This window comes from Crocodylus siamensis, chromosome 8 (assembly GCF_052110815.1).
Source record: "Crocodylus siamensis isolate JL-2025a chromosome 8, ASM5211081v1, whole genome shotgun sequence".
Taxonomy (NCBI): domain Eukaryota; kingdom Metazoa; phylum Chordata; order Crocodylia; family Crocodylidae; genus Crocodylus; species Crocodylus siamensis.
The window spans coordinates 45,623,448-45,643,132 of NC_143402.1; the positions used below are offsets into that span (position 1 = coordinate 45,623,448).

The following is a 19,685-nucleotide window of genomic DNA, read 5'->3' on the forward strand; positions in this document are numbered from 1 at the left end:
CTCTTTAATAACATTATAAGATGCCTCCTCAGTTCCCTCTTTAGTGTTACAGCCACCAGACTATGAAATTGATTGTTTCATGACTGCACTGTACCGCAGTCATGCGGCTCACATATAAGCAAGTTTTCTATCAACATGATGAAAACCCAATCCCATTGGTGGTGTGTTCTAGTTGCTGTGTATTATGGTTCAAAAGACATATCTTAAGCACTGTACCTGTGTTCAGTAGAACTGGAGCTCCTCAATTTAGTTTCACTCCAGGTTCTGGTTGTTTGGCTTTTACTGCCTGCATCACTGCTACAAAATAGAGCAAAGAAGAAAGTGTAGCTGTCAAGCAAAAATAATTCAGCCGTGCAGCTGGTCAAAATTGTTGTGAGCATAAAGGTTTTTTTCTAGTCACATTTTTAAAAAACAGCCTTTTCCAGATTTTTTTTAATGAAAAATTATGCCAATATTAACCATTTTCATTAAAAATTAATTGAAGCCATTATAAAAATAATAATTTACCAAATCACTTTATTTCCAGCAAATAAAAATTCTCAGTTACCCTTTCAACAATATCTTTGATGATAGAATCAGGAATTTCAAAAAAGTGAAGGAAAACAGTTCCACCCCCATGCAGATGATAATAAAAGCAAATTCAAAAGCTAGATTTCCACCTCTGCTCCTTACCACCCCCCCCAAAATCCCTCTGGACTTTTCAACTCCTTTACTTGGGATAATTTTGGATTCTTGCAGGAAATACGCCTTAGGGAGCCGTATTTCAGGTGACAGCAGGCTGCCATGTCTCATACAGCTCCCCCTGATCTGGTGAGAGTGCCTCTTGCACAGAAGGAACATGCTAAGCACTTTATGCTTGAAATGAATCGAAGGAGTGAATGCAACAGCAGAGGCTGAAGGGACAGGCTGGTGCCTCCCACAAAACTTGCTTACTGTCAGTTATATGGGTCAAAAAGGCAACTTCTCAGAAGGAGCCTGAAAGACTTCTGTTCTCACAGGTGATCTGAGCTGTCAGACCTACCTCTCTTTAGAAACAGCGGTTTTTGCCCTTGGCTCATTATGGGGAGATTCTGCTGGGCTCTTTTTCACCCTATGAGTACTGATAAAAAATAAAGTGTTAAGAGCCATCTATCTTACTGTTGTGTGACTATCTCACCACCTTCCTTTACAAAGAGAGGACAGAGGTACAAAGAAGTTAAGTGACTCACCCAAGGCCACCTGTAGGTCTGTGGCAGAAAAGGGAATTGAACCTAGGTCTCTTAGGTCATAATAGGCTAACAGACTAAACATTAGATCTTTCCATCTGCAAGCCCCAGGCTTAAGTGACAGCCTAATAACCAACAAAAAGCCATAATCCTGTAATATGAGACTCATGAGAAGACACCCATGCCCATGTACATGCTCAATGAAGTTATGTGCAGTTCTGAGTCTTCCAACATGCATCACATTTCTATCAAAAGGTTTTTATTGACAGAAAAAAATTACTTTTTCAACAAAACAAAATTTGTATGACAAATGCCTGCTGCTACTGAACATTTCCAGGGTCTCACTTGAAAAACCAATCCCTGAACATCTTTAGACAAAGACCACTATCTATAAAAAATATATTTTTACTTTCCAGTCAAGACAGAGTTGTGGTTATGTACCCCAGAGAAATGAAGTTGCATCACAACTTCATAATGCAAATGCACCTATTTCCTCCTAGAAGACAAAGTCCGTCTGCCTGTCAGCTTTAACTCCTGGACACTGCTCCCTGTCCATGAGGCTTAAAAACCTTGGAGAAGTCAAGAGTACTGACACCTGGCAGCAAGCTTCTTGTTCAAGTGGAAATAAACAGCTGAATCCTAATCTGAAAGAATCCCTTGTGAAAAACAGCAGAGTTTTTCCCTCTGGGGACAGGTGGTGTCTCCCTTTCCATAGCTTTTTTATTCAGCACATCTCCTCTGACGCCCCAAATCACCCAACACTTTTTCAATCAACATCAACTGGGCTCCATGTAGGATGATAAAAGTGCATTGGTCAGTAACGTAACAAGGTATGGATGAACGGGGCACCCGCTCCAGTAGGCCACTTAGGTGGGTGGATCTGAAAGGTGGCTCCCCAGGGGGTCTGTGGTGCTGTAGCAGCAGCCCCATGCCATGGCTTTTGCAGCAGCAACTACCAGGGCAAAGGAGACTGCTCTGCTCTGCACCAGTAAGAACCAAGGAGTTTGAGTTCCTGGAGCAGGTACCTTTTCCCTCCTGCAAAGGGAAGGGAAACCTCTGGCATTGGTCCCCTTTCTATGATATGGTGTACAGTTTACACTTAACAGTAAGATGTGCATTTGGTTGGTAGTTTGAAATTAGGGTAACCTTTGCCACTCCAGCAAAGATCAATTTAAAGTCAAACAGCTTGAATCTTTATGGACAGACTGATTTTATGCTACCATTGTCAAGGTAGATTAATTAAATTTAAAGTCCTACAAAAGGGGACAGTTGGCTCAGGAGACTGGAAATAATAAGATATTGAGTCATTTATTTCTAGGTAGCAGGGTTAGTTCATCCAGCCACAACTACTAGTAAAAGAAAATCTTTATTGTCTGATGGCTGTTCACTGGATAGGAGCTTCTTTTGTCTGCCTAGGTATTTATACCATGTTCATCACTGGGGCTTATGAGATCTTCAGTGAGATGAGGTCAGAAATGAATGAGCTACCGAGATTGAACTCTTCTCACATCTTTAGATCAAAAGAGAAGCATAGTGTGGGTTTGGTATGACCTTACACTGACATTACCCGTGTTATAGCAGGTCTGTAATTAAATACAGGATGACCACCTCCAGGCCTGTCATTGTAAAACCTTCCAACTAGTTTGGCCTCATTCACACCCTTGCTGTTTTTCCTCCCATAACATGTTTAGACTAGAGTAATTGACCTTTATACTGGTGTAAAAAAAAGGAGCAGATGTAGAGCTCTGTATTGGTGTAACGTAATTGAATCTAGTGAAGAGCTGTCCCAGGAAAAATCAGGAGTAAAATTACACAACTGTAAATGTCATCTGTTTGCAATGTATCCTAGGTTACTGATTTGCTCAAGGGAAGCAGACTTTTACCTGTTCCCTACCACCTAGAGGGAGGTGCTGTAATAATTACATGCTTCATGTACTATGCTGGGACAGCTATCTCTGTTCTGGATCCTGTTCTAACATACACAGCTGTACAAAACCTATGTAAGTAACACTAGCATAAATAAGTAGCATGTGCAGGTGCTCAGTTGCATTTCAGTCCCTTCCTTCTCAAGTCTGGAGATGATACTAAGTTATGGGGAAAAAGCAGTCATCCTAGGGGATAGGATGCAGATCCAAGTGAACCTGGACAAGCTGGGAAGGTGGGCAGAGCAGAAATAGTTACAGTTCAATAATGATAAATGCAGAGTCCTTCATCTGTGGAAAAGTAACCAGCAACATGAATATAGGTTAGAAGACAATGGCCTGGCCAGCATGATGGCTGAAAAGGACCTTGGGTTATGGTTGATCACAGAATAAACATGAGCTGCCAGTGTGACACTGTAGTCAACAGAGCTAATAACATACTTGGATACGTTAGCTGATGCGTTGCGAGCAGGGCTGAGGAAGTGATACTTCCTCTCTACTCGGTGCTGATGAGACTCCAGCTGGAGTACTGTGTCCAGTTCTGGGTGCTGCACTTCAAAAAAGACATGGAGAATCTTGAAAGGGTCCAGAGGAGGGCCACAAGAATTATTAACGGCCTGGAGGACAAACCTTATGACGAAAGACTAAGGGATCTGGGACTGTTCAGCCCAGGGAAGAGAAGACTGAAGGGGGCATTCGGTGGCCATCTATAAGCATGTAAGGGGTGAATATCAGAAGCTGAGAGAAAAACTGTTCACGAGGGCACCCCAGGGGAGGACAAGGAACAATGGTCATAAACTGGGTTTAGGTTGGATGTAAAGAAAAACTTCTTTACAAGAAGGGTGACCAGAATCTGGAATAGACTTCCCAAGGAGGTGGTGCAGTCCCTGACCCTGGAATTCAAGAGGAGACTGGACAGACACCTTGCTGGGATCAGAGGAGGGCCACTCATATGGTTGAGGGCTTCTGTGGCCAGCCCTATGAGGAGAGGCTAAGGGACCTGAATCTCTTCAGTCTCCACAAGAGGAGGCTGAGGGGGGATCTTGTGGCTGCCTACAACCTTATCAGGGGCCACCAGCAGGGACTCGGGGAAAGTCTGTTCACCAGGGCCCCCCACGGAGTCACCAGGAACAATGGCCACAAGCTGAGGGAAGATAGGTTTAAGTTAGCTATTAGGAAGAACTACTTCACGGTAAGGGTGGCCAGAGCCTGGAATAGGCTGCCCAGAGAGGTGGTGCTCTCACCTTCCCTGGAAATCTTTAAGAGGAGACTAGATAGGCACCTGGCTGGGGTCTTATGACCCCTCCCACCCCCAGTGCTCCTTCCTGCGCATGGCAGGGGGTTGGACTAGATGATCTGTCTAGGTCCCTTCCCACTCACTGATTCTATTTGATTTCAGTAGTATTCCTGCCCAGACCAGGGGGGTTGTACTCGATAATCTTTCAAGGTCCCTTCCAACCCTTATTTTCTATCAGGAATGACAAACGATGTTTTTATGGGTGGGCCCTTTTGCAGCATCTCTGTCTTAACTCTGGTCAGACTCATATTTGATATTAGACTAGAAGACAAAGTAAGAAATGCCTCCAGCCCCCCCGTCCCTTTCTCCCTTCTATAATCAAGAGGTGAAGACACTACCTGGTGTCACCAGCACTAAACCTCGATGAAGCAGCTAAACTCTGATTCTTGCGGTGTGGCATTTCTTCCTCCTCAATTTCAACTCTTTCAGGAAACAAAATAAAAACACGATGATTACAGTGTTTCCACTTCATATAAACATACATACACACACACACAATTATTTTAACTTTTTATTTTTGCTTCCCCTTGTGTAGATTATTTTTTCATCTTGAAGGAAAATTTTGTTTCTGTTCCTTGGAACTCCACCAGCTGCATTATAGGGGAATGTGTTGTTAATAGACTGAAGCCTATGAATTTCTGAATGACTTAGTTTATAAGGTGCCATCTTTCCCCTCCTTCTGAGGGGAACAAGGCCATTCAAATCAAATAGATGATATTTCACTATTTGCTTGTCACAAGATAACTTTGAAGATATCTTCACATCAATTCCAACCTTGCTGAAAGTGTTCTAGGAAAGATCAGTTGGAATCTTAATTTTGGTGAAAATCAGAAAACCAGGGAAATCTGATCACCACTAACTGCATTGTTATGATTACGTGGGTTCTTTATACAGAGGTGAGGTATTGACTTTGTAGTTAGGGTTAGGAGCATCCTCTTTTCCACAATTTCTTTGTGGGACTGACTGCTTAGAAAGTTAAAAAAGCTGTGGTGGCCTTTTCTGCAGGAACCAGTCTCTCCTGGAAGAGTAAGGGAACTTTTATTTTTCCCTTTTAAATAAAAGTCCCTATTATTTTCCCAAAATTTTAGATTTCTTGGCAAACCAAATCAATACCATCAGTCCCCTACTTGATTCAACCCAGTCAGATGGGCCAATCATATCTTGGGACTTTCCCTGCTCTCAGTCTGACACCATCTGGAAACTTCAGCCCCCCCCCCCCCCCCAAACTTAGGAGAAGCCCAAATATTACGACTATATTTTAAAAGAGCAGCTTCAGAATAATTTCTGGAGCACATAGCCAAGGACTCACCTCTTGGCAAATAAAGGTGGCAACTCTTGTGTAGGGCTTCTATAAAGTAGACAGAAGAACAGTAGTTACATTAAATCAGCAGGCAAATTCAGATCTTGTATAGAAACTGTTTTCATGGAACAAATTCAACTGGGACCTGAAGGGCAATGCTAACATTTAAACATAGGGCAACTGGGGTTAAGTGACATTTTGCACAGATTTGGCATTGACTAAACATGCAAAAATCATGCAATTTATACAGAAGAAGGGTGAAATCAGTGTAAAGTCTCCACAAATATCCACTTCTTATTTTCTACCTTTCTCATAGTGTGTTTTTATTACACATGTGCCTATCCTTTTGTCATATAATATACTTATTTAGCCCACCAACTGAACTGTATACAGTGCAGTCTACCCTGTCTTATCATCCTTGGGTAACTTAAATAACCATTTATATCCCTGCTCAATTTGGCCAGTGTCTATCACAGCAGACCTATTCCTTGGCTCTCCTATTCCTTCCCATGTGCTGACACCCGCCCTCTTGCCTCACTGTACTATCCTGAGTTATACCAGGAGAAAAAATGATAACACAAGTCTAAGTAGCAGAGATTGAAGTCAGTATTCCTGAGAAATCAATCTTTCTTCAGCTATTGACACCTGCCATTACTGCCCACATGAAAGAGAAGGATGGAGGAGTCTCATACACCAGAAATATTTTATGCATCCACATATTTACTGATACAGCTTTTGTTTTACAGTAGTGTCAAGGGGCTATAATTGAAATGGGGGCTACATCATTCTATGCACTATTCACATAGAGAGTAAAAACTGTTTTTTTTGCCAAAGAGTTTATGTGAACTGGATCCAAATCCTGCTTGGATTCCAGTTTCTTTGAAAGTGGTTGGGTGTCCCATACTGGTTTTTCACCAATCCCTTCTCTCCTGCTATCTTTTGCAATAATACTGGTTTGGGAAAAGCAAGCTGTTAGCATTGCTACTGAAACATCAAACCTGAAGATATGGATCTAGTAGAGTGTTAAAAAAAAAAAAAAAAAAAAAAAAGATGATGAGTTTCTTTCCATAAATGTTTTTCCTCTCTGGTGAGGAGAGCTTTCAAGATGTCCAGGGTATGGAGTGCAAGCTCACACTGGTGTTTCTTATCAAGGGTCTCGGGAAATTAATGTTAAGATTCTCATTGCCTTTAATAGTGCTTTGGGTTGGACCATAGCTAGGTGGAACACCAATGAATAGTTTCTCTTCAGTCCCCCCAGACCTGCCCTAGAAACTCACCCACTGCTTTTCTTGGCAGCTGACAGGACATAAGCACGCTCCTTGCTAGCTGTGCGCTTCAGCACATTGTTGGCTGCCTCTGTTCTGTAAAGGAAGGAAAAGGACAAATTTTAATGATGTTGCTGAAAGACAGAAAGCAGAGAATACAGAGGACTAAAAGTGAATAAGTCACTGACGACTGTTCTCCAACTCTGAAAGGCCAGGCACTTGGAAGGGCCTAAATCAAGTAGAAGTCAAGAGCAGTAACAATGTTATATCTATCTCTATTCTTTATTTAGCTGTGGAACCCAGTGCAAAGGTATTAATTACATCCCTTATGACATTTATACTGTGCCATGAGTGTACATAGAGCTTTGCAATGTACGAAAGATCAAAAAACAGTCCCTATCACAAGGGATTACTGCCCAAGGACACAAAGAGTTTATAGGATGAAGGCATATGAGAATGCAATATTAGTACATAATACAACAGAACAAGTACAGAGAATGGGGTATTGGCCTCATAGCTGGAATATTGCAAAGACTGGGTGTCTCTACAGATTCACTCAAAAGGTTCACTGCCCAATGTCTGGGCAGGGGAAGCATGGATGTGTGAGTAAGACGTGGAATTTTTTTTATTTTATTTTTTTTTTTTTACGCACATTGGGCTGGTCACTCTGTTTTTCAATCCTTTCCCTGAAGCAAGGTGTTTCTGCAAATCTTACATAAAGTATCAGGAACTCTGATCGTCTGTCTTTGAGGCAGTGTCTCAAGAACAACATCATTATGGAGGAAGCACATTTCCTAACAATGATGTGAAAACTAAATAGGGGCCTGAGCTATAAAGTTCTAATTTGATGTATATCCAAATCCAAAAAATGTTCTGATTTGAGATGCTGGCATAAGGAGGGCATGGATACTGGTAGACTGCTCACCTCACTGCCGGAATATTTCTATGCCTATGCACCATTATTTCCATACTTTAACTTATACAGCCTGCAGCTGATGAGTTCTCTGTTCCCCCCTCACCAGCTAAGAAATTAATTGGGCCATGCTGTCATTTTGAATCATGTCAGGCTTATAATTATATGTTGTTAGGAGCCCTGCTGCCTGTGGCACTGATGTGCTCTATATAGAAATGTATTATTATTATTACATTGCAATCAGTCCCAATAGCTCAGCTAACATTTTCATAAGCTTGACCCTTACGGTAATGAAGAGTTATACTCAGCAGGGTCCATTTTCCCCAAAGCCCCACAACCACTGCTTGAAAATAGATTGACTCCAGCAGTTTGTACCTCTTTTTGTGTTCATCTGGACTAAAAGGTAGCTCCTCTTCATTTAAATCTGCTGATGTGGGTTTCACATTATACGCAGCCCTGAAATCCGATGGAGAAGGGGAGAACTACATTAATGGTTTTGATTCTGTAAGCAGTCTTAGAGGAATTCAAAACAGCAGGCATTAAGCAACAGATTTTGAAGCACCTAGACCAAGGCAAATGAACAGATTTGATGGTTTGGGGTAAACTTCAGCACAGTACAGAGGGGCAGGATTCATTTACTGTAAGCCCCACCATAGTTTAAGAGACACTTTAATTTCCTGTGCACCACAATGAAAACAAACCTCTAAGATTTTCCTAATATATATAGGGCTTTAGCCTCAAAAGATAGGAATGCTGCATGCTCAGCTACTTCTCAGGGATTCTTTAGATCACAGCCAACCATGATCTAAAAAAATTAGGCTGAAATTGTCATGGCTCTGCTAAGGGATTTCTGCATTTTTCTGGGTGCAGGAAGGCCAGCAATACTATGGAGCAAGTTCCCTTTTGTGGGGGGCCTCTGCCTCCTGTCCCAGCTGGAGTCACTAGGGATGGTAGTCACCTCAGGCAGAAGGCCCGTAGAAGGTCAAGGTGCCATGTAAGTCTCATTCAAGCCCTGAGAAAGTACTAGGCAGCAGTTTCCTTTATAAATGAAGGCTGCTGGAACATTCAGCAAATGGAATGATTGGCCTGACTGGGCATTTATTCACAGGTGGCTTCATCATCCAGGTTACTGTGCCAAGCTATGGCCTAGAGGCAGCTGTTTAGCACTTGGATAAGGAGAGCACTGCTTCTCTCAGTACACTCACAGTTCCTTGTAATCCTCAGTTGTCATCTTGACTCTGGAGGAGACACGCGGGAGGCTGGCACTCTTAGCTGCAGTGCTGTAGACAAACACAGTTCAACATCTATTAACACGACACTCATGACCTCTTACCCTCTTGCCAATGTCTCCCCCAAGCACACCTGAGAACATTTCACAAGAGGAGAGTGACACAGTGGATTCTACCTATGAGTTTAGCTAACAGTGTTCAAAGTATGGAAGTACATTGGTTTTTTAAGGTGCCCTGGGCTGAGAGTTGAGATCTAAGCACCTCTGAGAATTATCCTATCTGACCCAGGACTCCCCACCCATCAAATTATGCTACCCTATTTCAAAGACAGATAATGTTCTGGCACCAGAGACCTCTTTTAACAATGCTTTCTTTTGGACAATAAAGGGATTAATTCGTAGGTGCGTTGTGGCTTTCAAGCACTCAATTTACCTTGCTCTGGGAAGAGAGACTCTTCTAAATGGGCAGGGTCAGTTCAGTTGTCTTTGTATCACTTGACCCCATCCACAACAATTTGCTGAATTCAGTGTAATTATGCAAGTAGTTTCAATTGACCAGAGTCTGTGTTTTTTACTGTATAAAATATCGTAGGGTTTGTTTCCAGTTTCCTTCACTTTGTCTAATCCATGTGACTATTAACAGGCTTCATCCTCTGTGAATTATAGGAGGTGGTGGAAATGAGGCTTTTCCTTTAAATGCCCCTCTGTTCCAGAATGTAATGGAGATCCATGGGAACCCATATATACTGTCCAAAATCAAAACCTGATCCCTAGTTAATGTTGAATAATAGCTCAAGCAGACCTTGACTGAGAACAGGTCAGACAAACCTTTTTTGTGCTCCATTAAAAGAGGGGGAAGTCATCTGGGGAAGAGTCTTATCAACAGTCTTGGTGAAAACTCCTCTGGCAAAACAGGAGAATGGTAGTTAGTTACCTGGCCAGTTACAGAACCAAGATTAGAGGGAGCCTGAGGAAGCCACTAAGACAGGCTGTGGGGGAGAGGACCATGTTAAAGTAACATCTGAATGAGTCTCTCCATTAAAACAATCAAGCTTATAAACTGCAGGACTTTGTTCCCATGACAGTTATATGAGTGGCTGTGATCAGCACTAGTGCTTTATGGATGTATAATCTCTGTCCATTACTATGGTACACTCCCCAGCCTAGCATTCTACTGAAGCATGATGACCTTATGACTCTTAATGTGTACCAGTACTCACCCAGAACTTTAGCGGGTAGTAGAATAATGGTTAGGAGGTAAATACACCTATTATTTTGGCTAATAGACACAGATGAAATAGGATCTGCTCCCTTGAAAGAGTCAGTTTGGGGGGAGAAAACCCTGCTTTTTTATCCCAGAGTTTTAGTCAACATTGTAAAATCATCTCCCGTATGAAAGTCCCATGAAAGTCAGATGAAGCAAGACAGGATTTGTGATCCTGTGCGAGACTGTGGGTCCACCATTTCTACTATGAGTTAATACACAGTTCCTTACTGGAAGATGTTGTCCACACTTTCACTGAACACCAATGCAGTGCTCTGTAAGATGGACAGGGGAATGCCTTTCTGACACCCCCAATGCTGGGGTTGTCTATTGCCCAGCTTATTAGATCTGATTTCTCATTATCACGAAAGATACCATTAAACTTCTCATTAAGCACTGAAACATCTACTCTCAGGGGCTATCCTCTGTCAGGAACCACCATGTCCCTAATCTAAGAGTAGAAGCTCAAGTATTATTGATATTTCCCAAATCTTCCCTCTATTTCATCTACAGCCCAAGTATTTCCTCTCCTAGGAGGGCTGAGGACTCTGCATACCAACCTGATAAGGTAACCAGAGGGAGGCTTGGAACCTGGACACCTGCACAGGGAACAGATATCAGTAAATCAAAAAACTGACAAGGAAAAGCAGCAGTGGCAATATCAGTCTCAAAGGGAAATAGCCATAGAATACAAGGCTGTCTGTTCAGCAAGGAGTTCTGGTACTATCCAAAGCCACTAAAGTAGAAATCCAGCCAAGTGCGCTCTGTGATGCATCTTAGAATCACATCTGACAGTTGTGATTGGAAATAACCCTTAATGGTTTCTTTATGGAACAGTGTCAGGACACACTGGTCATGTCTACATGAGACGCTAAATGCACACTAGATTAATTATACTTACTGCACATTAGCACAGCTTTTGCCATGATGTGTTAATGTGCAGTAGAATTAGTCTCCTATGCATTAACATCACTAAAAGGCCATGCGCTGGTGCTTACTGCGCAGTAGCAATGGTTACTGCACATTGAATTAGTACCTGTTTTTACAGATACCAAACTTAATGCATAGTAACAACAGCACATTAATGCATGTGCAGAGATGCCCACTATGTCCTGAACTGAACTTTTTAGAATTAGTGAAGTGAAGAAATTGCTATGACAGTGCCCCCTTAAACGAATCTGCATGCTCAGATGGAGGAGAAAGAAGGAAATTGTCAATGTAGTTAATGTTTTATCTTTTACAGAAAGAACTCACTTGTCTGAATGGCCATTTGCAGAAGGTGACTGTGGTTTAAGCCTCCTAGGGAAACAGGAAAGAAACACCATCAGTTGGGGTTAGAACCCCAAAATATGATGCAACAACATGATAGTCACATAATTTGTTAAACAATGAAACCTATTGACTCTAGAATTAGGCTGTGTGAGAAACAAAGAAGCAAGCAGACCCACAGGAATCAGGCCACTAGTATCTAGACCAAGGTTTTTAGAAGAGGCTCATCATTTGAGACACCTCAATTTTGCAGTACCCAACTTTGCAGGGGCCCGGTTTTTAGAGGCTGGGTGCCCACTACTTTGTAAAAATGAGATCCATTTAAATACTTCAGGCTGGGCAATAATAAACAGATATTTTGCAAATCAGTTGACATCTTAAAATCTTGGCTTACTATTATTGATATTAGTACCACATTTGAGCACACAGCATGGACCAGAACCCTATTGTCCTGGGCTTTTGTACAAACACAAACCAAAAAAAGCTTACAATCTAAGTAACCAAGATTTCCACCTTTCTTACTCTCTAGCTACATACCAAGGTATTTGTATGGTCCTTACAGCCATAGTTTTGATAGGCTTTGGGTTCAAAGACTGCAGCTGCTCTCTAGTCTTCAATCTGTGGCATGCTCAAAAGTGGCTGTAAGAGATGTCCGCAAGTGCCTTCATGGGCATTCTGGATTTGGCCCATGTGAGCTGGAGCATTTGGGTAGGGTTTGCTCAGGGGAATCCATCACTGACAGTGCCAGACACATAGTGTAGCTATATCCTTGGTCTCCCCATTATTCATCTTCAGTATATTTCAGCTTCTCACATGTCAGGGTGAGGTGAAAATGCCCCCCTCAAGGCACCATGCTCCCAATGTCACACAGATTGCTATTATTATTTAAACAACCCTGATATGCAAGATGTTGTGGAGGATAGGAGGAAAGCAAGGGCTCTTCCTGGGAAGTCCTGTTGTTTAACTGAGAGGCATGGTATAATGAGAAATGACATGAGGCTGTGTAGGGGAAGCAGCAGTAAAACTGATCATGAGAGAGTTATTTACAAAAAATCCAAAGGGGTGAGGGCTCTTGCTCCTCACCCACCCCATATATTTATGTTGATAGGTCCTAACCCTGCAACCACACAGGTGGAGGTGGATTCCTGTGTCAGCACGTGTGTCTATGTGAGATGTTTTACTGTGGAGTAGACTAATCTACTCCACAGTAAAGCATCAGGGTCTACACATGCAAACATTTATGGCACAGTAAATTCATCTACTGCACAGCTAGTTACTACCCATAAATACAGGTAGTAAACTAACTGTGCATGTATAGATGCTGTCTGGGAAGAAATTTGCTCCTGGTCAGCCCCTACACTAGGGGGGCAAAAGGAAACAGGGGATTCCTCTGGTCCTGGCACTACTGCGAGCTGAACAGCACCGGGACAGGGGAGCTCTCTGCCCACCCCCCTGTCTTGTGCTGCTCAACTTCTGGTTCCCAACAGGAGTTGGGAGCTGAGTAGCACTAGGGCTACTGGGACTGGCTGGGAACTGTCCCATTCGGTGGCAGGTCCCAGCCAGCTCTGGGCTGCATGGAGAGTTCCCCACTCAGCCTAGAACAGGACAGTTCCTGGCCAGTCTCAGGCTGACCAGGGAAGTCCTGCTGGGCACAGGGCTTGTCCCCATGAGCATGGGACATGAAATCTCTGCACCAGTAGCTGTCTCCTGGCCCCATGCACATCAGGCCCCATCTTATGCGTACAGGGCCAGGAGACAACTGCTACTGCTGCAGCTGGCAAAGTTCCCCTGTCCCTGTGTGCATGGGGACCAGCCCGTGCTCCCTGCTAGCCCCTGCGCTAGCACCCAGGGGGAGAATCCCTGTACCAGGTTGCTTCCATTGGCCACATCCAGATGAGCATGGACATTTGGTTCTCCAGGGACAAGTAGCAGTAGCACACCTTGAGTCACAGCTAATTTTCCCAGGGGAACACCTGTGCCACACATGCTTTGGCATGCAGAAATTTAAACTGGGAGTGATAGGGGAGACTGTGGCCAGCACTGTGCAGGCCCCTGCAGCCTTACCTGGGGTCCTGAGGGCCTCCTGGGACTGCAAGAGCAGTGCGGCTCCAAGCAGCCTGGCTCTGCTTTTCAGTGGTGTGTGCTACCCGTGTGTTCGCTGCTTCAGTTTTTTTCTCATGGGTTTTTTTGACCCCTGGATACCCAGAGGTCAAAAAACCCCACAGAATAAAAAGCCAGAGTAGCGCACACACAGGCAGTGTGCCCTTTCAGTGTGCAGAACACCTGACTGTGTGGTATGTGGTGTTGCAGACATGTTTGCAGCACCACATACCGCACAGCTGCGCTCGTCTGGACACGCCCTTTAGAAGCATATCTGCTCCCAAGAGGGAGCATTTGTAGACATGATCCTGGGTAGACTTACTGCACAGTAAGCCTACTTCAAATTAATCTCACATGTAGATGTGCCCAGTTAGATGCTCTGACCACAAAGCTGGTACAGGGATCAGGCTGTCTAAGGCTTCCTGGTAGCTCAGGTGTTCTAGATGTAGATGTAGTTTTAGAGACGAGTAGAGAAAATCAGAAAATGTCCACTTCTAAGCCAGAGTTAGGTTTGGGCAGTCCTGCGACTACCAGGCAGGTCCCAACTTGCTGATATGCTAAGGTTTCTACACATGCTCCTCAGTGTTAAGGTGATAGAAACATTAGCTTTTGAAAGGCTTGTTTGGAGAACAATGACTTATTTGTTTCTGTTTTTAATTAAACAATGTCATAAATTGGACCTTCAGGGCAAGTGGTGCAGACCTTCACTCAATGACCCATGCCAAGGGTGAGTAGCTAAAGGTTGCTGTATGCTCCGATGCTGGGACCAGCCAACGGTAAGGAAAAGCTAGCTGTGCCAGTTCCATATCATTCAGAGATTCTCCACCAATGGGATCTGCATCTATTTAAACAAGGCAGCTTTATAGACCCTTTTTGCCTTCCCATCAACCAGAGAGCAGAATCTGGCTCTATGAGTTCAGCTGATTTTGTTCTGGTTCCTGAAGCTTAACAATTTCTCTGAGCTGCTGGCTCCCTTGCTCCCTGGAAAAGTCATTTCTACACAATTCCCTCTAATGTGCATTTATCAAAAGTAAATAAAAGTAATGTGCCCATGTGACTGAAATTCACAGCCAGCAGCAGGACCCTATAACAAGGCAAGGAGATCCAGATAGAGATGGGGGTGTCTAGGACTTCAGTGAGTTTGGGGAATGAGGTCTCCTAAAACAGCTCAGTTTGAGGGGGAAGGGTGGGGAGAGACAGGGACAAAAAGCTGGCAGGGGTAATCCCACTTACAATGGACTCTTTCTTTCATCCTCAGAATCTGAGTTCTGTGGGTTGATCCAACTGTTGTCCCCTTTTAATGTGGTGCGCACTTTCATCTGCCTGATGATCTTCCTGCGATCTTCCTCGGTAGGTGGAATGACACCATCTAATACCAAACAAGAGGAAATGATTTAGTGGAGGTGGAGGACGGAGGCACTGGGCTTGTTGATTAAGGGTAAGAAATCCCACTCTCAATTGATCCAGCCAACACTCAGTTCGAGTTAAAACAGAAATCAGCCTCCATTTCTTATTCTAATAGATTTACAACAATAAGGGAATGTTTGACCCACTCAAACATACTTTAGCAGAAGGCATTAGGCAGCCAGTAAAGTCAGAAGCAAACTTCAAAGTGGACTTCAGTGTCACTTTACACTGGATATCCTAGTTTATAGCACCCTCTGCTGAAATATATACAACTCATTTGCTTGTGCTCCTGTAAGAGTAGGGTTGAACTTTAATGAATTGTCTTCCTAGAGCAGAACACCAGGAGCATTTAGGTGACAGTCGGATCAAACATTTAAAAGGCAGTGTTTCCCTTTGCATCACTGGTATCTATTATGAGTAGTTCTAGCTATGGCAAATGTGAGATTGGGGGAAATTGTGTTTCTGATTTTCAGAAGTAGCTTGACATTTCTGTAGATTGGGGGTGAGCCAAGTTTAGGATATGCTTTATCAAGGGCAAATAAAACTTATGCATCCTAGCTGTCAACTTTGTCTAGTGTCAGGTCTGAATTAGAGGGAAAGGAGATACCTTTCAACTGCTTATTGTGAGTTTTTGATTACTTATTGTTACTTCAACTACAAATATGATCAAACATATCTATCTAAATATATGTACAGCACCTAGCACAGTGGGGCTCTGAGTCTGAATGGAGCCTCCAAAAACAATTGCTATGGGTGTCCTATCACTATAGGCCTTTGTCTTTAATGTGACCTGTCAAAAAAGTCTACTTACCATCTTCCTCACTCCCATCCCTACTCTGACTTTAATTACATCTTCCACTTCAATATATTAATTAATATTTTTATTGAAGTAGGGGATAGAAAATGTGAAGGGGTGGTGGTTAGGAGATACTGAATTCTCTCAGCAGAACAAAGATTAGATGAGAAAGAAAGCAGGACAGGTTGATGGGAAAAGCAGATGAGGACTGAGAAGACCAAAAAAACCCAGGAAGCAACTAGGAAAAGATGGGAGGATGTGGAGGAGCTGGGAGAGGAGCTGGGCTCAGCAAGAGAGCAGCAAACATCTAACACGGACATTATGAAGGTTACTGAAGCCAAAACCCTTAAAAGATATTTAGGTGTCTAAGACCTAACGGAGTTAGACATCTAAATACCTTTGAGGATCTTGGACTGAGTGCTGCCCACAAGGTGTCAAATGCAGCTGGATGTAAAATGAGAATATTTTTGGGAAAAGCCTCTATTCAAAATTTTCTCACTAGGGATATAGGACGCATCTAAATGATTGTGCACATGCGTTTCCCCACGGACAAATAGTAGCAGCACATAGTTGTGCTGCTGCTACTTCTCCCCTGGGAATGCTCATGCACATACACTCTGGCATGTGACAAGCTGCCGCAGGTAGGGTAGGGTAGGGTAGGGTAGATTGAGGCCAGCACCCGGGCTGGTCCCAGAAGCCTTACCTGGGGTCCTGGGGGATTCCCGAGGCTCTACCAGTGGTGAACCAGTGCACAGAGCCTAGCCAGCAGCTGGAGTGTAGCTCTGGCAGGGCCGGTTCTGGTTTCAGGCAGTGCATGCTGCTACTACATGCGCTGCCCCGCTTTTTTCAGATGCAGTTTTGACACTGGGATCTCCTGGTGTCAAAAAACCCTGCCACACTGTGAATTAGCAGTGCAGGTAAAAAAGTCTATGTGTATAGTGCGTGTGGTTTGCAGCACTGCATACCACACGTGCATGCTCATCTCGTCTGGATGCACCAATAGAGCTTCCCCATGAGAAAATTTGAAGTGCCTTAGCCACCCTACCTATTTGAAGTGAAAAGATAGGAGCTCGCTTTCTCAGAGTGCATGCCCAGTCTAGTCTGGGAACATACACGGCCACCTATGTGTGTACATTCTGAGGAACAAAATGTCATTTTTGCGTAAGTAGCATTTTGAGGACTTCAATGGCCATGTCCAGACAAGTGCAGCCGTGCGGTATATGGCACTGCAGGCATGTCTGCAGGAACATCTGCAGTGCCACATATTGCACATTCATTTGTTCTCCACACTGCAACGGAGCACTGAAGAGGGTTTTTTGGACCCCTGGGTATCGAGAGGTCAAAAAAACCTGGCAGAGAAAAGAAGCAGAGCAGTGCACGACACTCAAAAGTGGAACCGGGTTGCCTGGAGCTGTGCTGCGGCTGCTGGCCAGGCTCCATGAGGCAGAATCACCACTGCTGCAGCCCCAGAAGGCTCCCAGGACCCCAGGTAAGGCTGCTGGGGCCAGCCTCCCCTACCACCTCCAGGGTAACCTGCTGCACACCAGAGCATGTTGCTCCCAGGGCACACCTATGCCACACTAGTGACAGCGCAAAATGTGCCGCTGCTAGTTGTCCCTGGGGAACCAAATGCCCATACCATGTGTGGACATGGCCATAGAGAACCAAACCAGGTTGTCTAAACATCCAGAAAAGAACAGAATGCCACTCTCAGTTTTTATAGTAATATATCTATATTTCATCTTCACTTCTTTTATTCCCATCCCTCACTTCCGTAGTGATGATGGGGCCAAATGAAGACTCGCTATTCATTTAATTTCTGTGTCAAAATATGCACTGAGAGCTGATCCCATTTCATCTTTATTACGCTGCCCAAAATAGAATAGAAGAGGTGGGGATCCTCCCACCTTTTTTGCCCAGTAACCTAATGGTTAGAGCACTTGCCTAGGGAATGGGAGTCCCATGTTCCAGGTTTCCTCTTCACTCAGAAAGGGTCTGATCCTTCATCTCCCATTTCCCAGCCAAGTGCTCTAACACCAGGCCATAGGCTAGGCATTATCCAGAGTGGCCTCCTCTTGAACTTCACCACTGGGCAGCCAAGCAGGGAAGTTATGCAAGGCTAGGAGGAGAGCAAGCTAAAAGGATTGTGGTTCAGTGAGATGACTGCTGCCCTTGAAGGGAAGAAACCCTTGTTTTTTACCCCTTCCAATGGCCTTGCTACACATTACATTTAATATTTATTGGAGAAAAGGATAAGCAATAGTGGGACAGTTCCAGTCCCCTGGGGATAGGGGCCAGGACCCTCATTCCAGTGCAGTGCCCATATCAGTGGCTTGCCCTCCTTTTGACTTGCTTTTCTCCAGGCCACATATCTACTTCTCTGTTGGCTGCACAAGGGGCCAGTTTCAGCAGAAGGATCAAAATGTCCTAGAAAACAGCTGACAGTTAAAACATTTTGCTAGGAAGTGGAAGATGCAGATTCAAAACCCCCTGGGTTCACAGACCTAGAACCTGGGTCCCTAAACCCCTGAGCAAGTGCCCTAATAGTCCCTTGGCTATTGGACTCAGAAGGTAGCAGTATCCCCATCTCTTCCCACCCCTTCCACCCGAGAAGCTCCTCATGGTTTTTTCTCTGACCATGCTTTCAGAGACTTACACACTGTTAATGTGTATACCTGAGTGATCCTCTTCTACCACACAGCCTACCTAGCCATCCCAGAGCCTTCTGAATATAGAAGGTTAGCCCAGAACAAGTGCACCAATACAAGTTAAAACAGATTCTAAAATCTACACTAATGCCCCAAACATCTGTAACACAGCTACATAAGTGGCTTTTAGAGGCACAAAGATGAAATAGGATTTGGCCCCAAGTCTTCAACCATGACTCCTTGCCTCAAATCTACAGCACCCAAAACTAATCCAATGTGATCTCCTATCTAAGTACTGGCTAGGTCCAGCTCTGCTTAATTTCCAAAGTCTGGTGCAAATGCATGTCCAGCATAGCTGCTCAACTACATCAGGTAAGGGTGTTGGTTTTTTACTTTTAAAAAATCGTATCAGAAGGGCCCCTAATATGGATGTAGTTATACAGCTCAAATCATACTTTGCATTGGTATAACTTAGTTTTTTTCATTTAGGAATAACTGTATCAGAATATTTACCTTGATAATGGTATAACTGTACTCACAATAGGAAGATGTGCTGGCATAGTTATTTTGTGTGTAAATAAGTCCTTCATGCCAAACAGAAAATAATACTTTTACTCTTGAATACTGACACTTGAAAATAAAGGTGTTACTTTTATAAAAGTGAAAATAACATTTTTGAAAATGAGATTGTTGACTTTAGTAAAATTAATGTGGCCTTTCACGCTTCACAGAACTACTGTTTTGAGTTGCTTACAGATTTAGTAAATTTCACATCTGTTAAGATTTGACTTGCATTTTAAAGGATCCATTAAATTTTTGACTGTGTGGGTAAGACACGACATTATTTCAAAAATGATACCTCACAGTTTGGTATCTGGGCAGATAGTATTGCTGAATGAAATATAGCTCCAAAAAGATTATTGCACCCTGATTAAGTGAGGCGATCCAAGAAAAGTAGAGTCAGACTTATTTATGATGTAAACTAGCGTAGTGCCCAGAAGTTCTGATAACAGACTAGAACACCATTGTTCTACGTGCTGTACACATATAAAATAGGAGCTACCGTATATC

At 43.5% G+C, this 19,685-nt stretch overlaps 1 protein-coding gene across 13 annotated transcripts in view; it reads right to left on the bottom strand.

Moving 5' to 3' along the window:
- Positions 1 to 19,685, bottom strand: part of ZNF185 (zinc finger protein 185 with LIM domain) — an 85,263-nt gene that overhangs the window by 41,528 nt on the left and 24,050 nt on the right. For 11 of the 13 annotated variants that reach the window (XM_090060615.1, XM_090060624.1, XM_090060622.1 and 8 more), the window contains 11 exons: positions 14,997 to 15,132; positions 11,649 to 11,693; positions 10,955 to 10,993; positions 9,959 to 10,033; positions 9,108 to 9,182; positions 8,278 to 8,358; positions 7,002 to 7,085; positions 5,734 to 5,772; positions 4,763 to 4,846; positions 1,022 to 1,099; positions 217 to 297 (listed from right to left, as the gene is read on the bottom strand). In XM_090060615.1, the coding sequence (XP_089916741.1) occupies positions 217 to 297; positions 1,022 to 1,099; positions 4,763 to 4,846; positions 5,734 to 5,772; positions 7,002 to 7,085; positions 8,278 to 8,358; positions 9,108 to 9,182; positions 9,959 to 10,033; positions 10,955 to 10,993; positions 11,649 to 11,693; positions 14,997 to 15,132 (817 nt within the window). The remainder of the gene's footprint in view (positions 1 to 216; positions 298 to 1,021; positions 1,100 to 4,762; positions 4,847 to 5,733; positions 5,773 to 7,001; positions 7,086 to 8,277; positions 8,359 to 9,107; positions 9,183 to 9,958; positions 10,034 to 10,954; positions 10,994 to 11,648; positions 11,694 to 14,996; positions 15,133 to 19,685) is intronic. The other 2 variants (XM_090060620.1, XM_090060625.1) reach the window with 2 other exon arrangements.